The following is a 5,082-nucleotide window of genomic DNA, read 5'->3' on the forward strand; positions in this document are numbered from 1 at the left end:
GGGTGGCAAGAATTCTTTGAGGTAATGCAATAATGCTCCAAGGTTGAGAAGGGAAATGGGAGAAGATGCTCTGGGGGGGATCCAGGGATGCTCCAAGGGAATGCAAGGATGCTACCAGGTTGAGACGGGAATGTGTGGATTCTCAGGGATGCCCTGGAGGAATGAAGGGATGTTCTGGGTAGTACAAAGATGCCCCCGGGCTGAGAGGGTACGTGGGAACGTGCAGATGCTCAGGGCTGCTCTCGTGGGATGCAGAGATGCTTGGGCGGACTTAGGGCCGCTGCGCGGGTTTCGGGGCTGCTCGGGGGGTACGCGAGGGTGCTGGGGGCCGGAGCGAGAGGCGGGAGCGGGCGGGGCGGGGAGGGGCAGCAGCCCCGCGGCGGCGGCGCGGCGGGAGCGGTGCGGGCATGGAGAGCGGCGGGGCGCTGAACGGCTCCGCCGCCGCCGGGCGCTTCGCCGCCGCGGGCACGGCGGCGCTGGGCGCGCTGATGGCCCTGCTCATCGCCGTCACCGTGGCGGGCAACGCGCTGGTGATGCTGGCCTTCGTGGCGGACTCCAGCCTGCGCACCCAGAACAACTTCTTCCTCCTCAACCTGGCCATCTCGGATTTCCTCGTAGGTAAAGTGCCGCCCGCGGGGCGCCCGCCGGCGCCGGCACGGCCCGGCAGCAACTCGGCGGCGGGGCGGGCAGCCTGCCCGGCTGCTCCCCCCGGGCTCCACTCGTGCCCTCGACACCGTTCCGCAGTCCCCGGTCCCCTCCCGCTGTCCCCCCGCCGCTCCCTCCGGCCGGGCGCGCAGAGGGAAGGACCCGCCCGACACCCGCGGGTCCCCCGGGGCAGAGCCCGGCTCTCACCGGGAACGGACCCCTCCGCTTGCAGGTGCCTTCTGCATCCCCCTCTACGTGCCCTATGTGCTGACGGGGAGATGGATCTTCGGGAGAAGCCTCTGCAAACTCTGGCTGGTGGTTGATTACTTGCTGTGCACCTCTTCGGTCTTCAACATCGTCCTAATTAGCTACGACAGATTCCTCTCGGTGACAAGAGCGGTGAGTCCTGTCATGGTAGCTGAAAGGGACATAACTCTCCTCCTGCTTTACTCTCCAGATTGTCTGCAATACTTAAAAGTTTGTTGAATCCTCCAGAAATTATGGCTCTTTCAGCCTGGAAGGCAATAATCATCCACAAATGCATCATTCAGCTGTGGTTTCAGATTAGTAGTCCTGGCATAATTCTATCACTTAAGGCTCAGTCGCTGTTGTGCAGGTGTTCCCTTCCCAGGTGACAGAATAGTAGTGTACAAGCAAGCCAGCCAGGTAAGCAGACTTTAAACTAACTTGCAAGAGCTTTTATCCCCAGGACAAACAAGTGGATTGCAGTCACACTCGGATCTTCCCCCTGGCTAACACGGCAGTAGATTGTACTGCCAGCTTTGGCAGGGAATGTGGAAAGGTCTCTGAGCTTGTGGGAGATCAAAATGCTCGGCCTTTTGCGGGAGGTAACGAGCAGTTCACAGGCAGATCTGACCCACTGCTGTTTGCTCATTCCCTGACTACAAATACAGCACGGATTTAGCCCAGGAGTTTGTCAAGTCCCTCTCCTTGGGACTTACAGGGCGTAGCTGGGGACAGCTCAGGTAAGTGGTGGGTGCAGACAGCTGCCAGGCTCCAGCCAAACCAGTACATTTCCACTTAGCAGACACCATATTTTGGAGCTGTAAAATGAGTGTTCTAAATCTTCCCTGTAAGAGTGTGATTTATCTAGCAATTGCTCCTGTTGCCTATGGCATATCAATTTGTTGGACTGCTGGGGCATTGCCTAGCAACTTTACCAGGAATGCTAATAGTCCATTTGTGAGGAGCCTCAGCCAGCTGGGGTGTGGGACTGTGTGTAAGAATAGGCTTTCCTCTTGCAGGTCGCCTACAGAGCCCAGCAAGGCAACACCAGGCAAGCAGTGCTGAAGATGGTGATGGTGTGGGTGTTGGCATTCCTGCTGTACGGACCTGCCATTATCAGCTGGGAGTACATATCAGGCCAGAGCATCATCCCCAGTGGGGAATGCTACGCTGAGTTCTTCTACAACTGGTATTTCCTCATGACAGCCTCCACGCTGGAGTTTTTCACCCCTTTCATCAGCGTGATGTTTTTCAACCTAAGCATTTACCTGAACATCCAGAAGCGCACCAAAATGCGCCTGGATGTTTTCCACGAAGTGCACAACCAGTCCTTCACTGAAGAGATGGAAAAGAGCCCAGAAGCAAAGCTTTCTTTGAAATGCTGTAAGTGGGGGCAGAAGGAGTCAGCTGAAACCCTCGACCTCTCTAAGAGCAAAGCTCAAGCAGCAGTCTCCACTTCCAGCCTGGATGCCAAAGACCTGCTGGAAACAAGCTCGGAGAGCTCCAGGAAACCCAAGTGTTGCAACAAAAAGAGCTGCAAAAATTCAGCCTCCGCTCTGTCCTCAGAGAAACGGGTGAAGATCGTGTCCCAGAGCACGACTCAACGCTTCAGGCTCTCCAGAGACAAGAAAGTGGCCAAATCACTGGCAATCATTGTGGGCATTTTTGGGATTTGCTGGGCACCGTACACTCTCCTGATGATCATCCGCGCTGGCTGCCACGGCCAGTGCATCTCTGAGTTCTGGTACGAGACTTCTTTTTGGCTGCTGTGGATCAACTCAGCTGTCAACCCTGTCCTGTACCCTCTCTGCCACTCCAGCTTCAGAAGAGCTTTTACTAAACTCCTTTGTCCCAAGAAGCTGAAGATTGAGCCTCACTATGCCCTTCAGAACTACTGAAAGTGAAGCCAGCCCAGTGTGAGGGTGAGAAAAGCCTTGGTTTACTTCTGCTGTACTGGTGTGGGACTGGAGCTTGTTTCCTTGGAAAAACCCAGAAGCAGTGGTGTGGAGCAGGTGAGGAAGGCAGAAGAGAGTGCACTATTAACTTATTTTAGTTCATCAACAACAAAATCCCACTGCAAAGAAGGATAAAGGTGTTTCTTGACATTAACCACGGGCAGTGAAATCTGTGTCTGCCACTTGCAGGTGCCACAAAAGAGCTCTGCTGCCACCTAGTCAGCCTGAGCAGCACCAGCATTTTGCTCCAATAAACTGAAAACTGGAAAGAAAAAGCTTATAAAAATAAATATCTGGCTTAAACTACTGTGCTAAACTACAGCTTAGCTGTTGGCAGATTTGATCTTTCTCATAAATGGGAGTGTTTTTCCCTCACACCTTTACACATAGATGATGATACAGAAAGAAAAGAACAAACCTCAGAAGGAAAACATCTCATTTATCATTTTTGTTACAGCAGCTGCAGCCATAATTGGGATCCCTGTTTCATGGAGTGCAATAGATGTCTCTTCCACACCCCAAGAAGGGACAGATCTCTGCCCTAAACTCTGTAAGGAGTTTTCAGCCAGGCTCTGAGGCATTGAGCATCTTGAAGCGTGCTGCTGGCATTGCCTGATCCCTCCCTGCTTCAAAACTGCTCTGATTTCCTCTGGGTCCTGCCACACGCTGCCCAGTGCTTCCCTCCTGCCCAGAGCCATGCAGCAGGAAGGGCCCTAGAAAAAGGCTCTGTGCCCATGTGAAAGGTGCTAGCACAGCACCAGCTTTTCCACAGACTCCATCCTGACATCCCAAAGACATTTTCAAATCTCTTCTTCAGGATCTTAAAGATACTCTTCTGGCACTGTGTTAGGGAATGACAAACTCAGAGAGAAGCAAATCTTGTGGTGTTGTTTTTTTTTATGTTCCTTTTTAAAATATTCCTTTCAGACCTCTTTAATTTTTCATGTTTCAGAACTCTTGCATTCTTTCTTTTAAAATACTTCACTTCATTGGAGACCTGGGTTGAGCTGGTTCAGTCAACACAAGCATCAATTCTTTTACTCTTTAATTTTTACATTTTTTTAGAGCTGTCACTCTAATTACACAGATAGAGCACCAGATTCAAGAGACTAGGGCTCTAGCTTTGGTCTTACATAAAATCCTGGTCATTTTACCTCTGCTTCCCATCTCATGCTTCATCACAGTTGCCCATTTGTTCTGCAACCTCTTTGGGCACAGAGGCACTGTGACCAAAAAGCAGATTAATTCCACTGCTGGCACTGCTCAGTGATGTAGTAACACAAATGAGTAATTAGTTGCCATGGCAAATGCTCATATTTAACAGTATTGCACAGGGGAGCTCAAGATCCTGAGTCTGAAAACTACATTTACAAATAGAAACCCAAATGTTGTGAAGCAGTACCCAAAAGCTCACGATGTTGTGATCACCAATTACATTTTGCTGCTGCAAGCAAACTGCTTTTGGCTGCTGCTAAAAGGAAAAAGAAAATGCCATCCGGCTGTATCTCAGTGATATTTGTCAAGTAGATCAGTATTGTCACCTGAAGTCAGGTTTTAAATGATGTCTTGTCTTGTGTATGTGATATTTCAGACTTGTGACGTGTTCTGTCAGTCTGTTATATATGGGTTAAAATACAGCCCTCGAAGTGTGTGTGCTGTGAATTGACAGGATAAATGTTGAGCCCGCTCCTACCTTTCCCTGTGTCTGCTCCCTACTGAAAACTTCAATAAAGTATTTTTATAAGAAGCTTGCTGAATATTTTATGGTGAAAAAGGTGTTGTCAGAAATGATAAAATCCAACTGGAAGCAAAACATCTCTGGGTTTACCTGAGGAGACAGATATACATGGCACAGAAAAACCAGCTCCCGAAACAGCTGAGTTTCTCCTACCTCTGGTGAGCAGGTTCCTGACAGCCCCCAGAGGCTGTGGTGAGGGCACATCACTCAATTCTCACCAGTTCTGGTCTTTTCCAGACCAGAAAATGCAAAATTCCAGACCATGTTACATGCCACTGGGATCTGGAGAGGTTACATCAGCAATTACTCTGTAACTTACAGGCCCCACTGGTTTACTTAAAAATGACAAAGCCATAACGTGCCCAAGGCACCAGTTTCCAGCTGTGGTTCTCTTCAGTTGTTCATCAGGAGAGGTGGAACTTCTAGATCATTCATTCTGATTAAAAAAGGTGCCTGGTGTGACACCTTCCTTTCCCAAAGGGAAGAAAATAATCTATT

The 5,082-nt window shown here is 50.2% G+C and overlaps 1 protein-coding gene across 1 annotated transcript; it reads left to right on the forward strand.

Moving 5' to 3' along the window:
• Positions 1-392: 392 nt before the first annotated feature.
• On the forward strand, positions 393-4,550 carry HRH3 (histamine receptor H3). Its single transcript, XM_053958575.1, has 3 exons — positions 393-618; positions 878-1,044; positions 1,911-4,550. Exons 1-3 carry the CDS (start codon positions 408-410, stop codon positions 2,787-2,789), a joined length of 1,257 nt encoding a protein of 418 aa, XP_053814550.1. The 5' UTR covers positions 393-407; the 3' UTR covers positions 2,790-4,550.
• Positions 4,551-5,082: the final 532 nt, after the last annotated feature.

This window comes from Vidua chalybeata, chromosome 17 (assembly GCF_026979565.1).
Source record: "Vidua chalybeata isolate OUT-0048 chromosome 17, bVidCha1 merged haplotype, whole genome shotgun sequence".
Classification (NCBI taxonomy): Eukaryota; Metazoa; Chordata; class Aves; order Passeriformes; family Viduidae; genus Vidua; species Vidua chalybeata.

Coding starts and splice junctions, on each gene's coding strand:
- HRH3 (XM_053958575.1), top strand. CDS start 408: ATGGAGAGCGGCGGGGCGCTGAACGGCTCCGCCGCCGCCGGGCGCTTC. Junction 619..877: donor CATCTCGGATTTCCTCGTAG/GTAAAGTGCCGC, acceptor CTCCGCTTGCAG/GTGCCTTCTGCATCCCCCTC. Junction 1,045..1,910: donor TCCTCTCGGTGACAAGAGCG/GTGAGTCCTGTC, acceptor TTCCTCTTGCAG/GTCGCCTACAGAGCCCAGCA.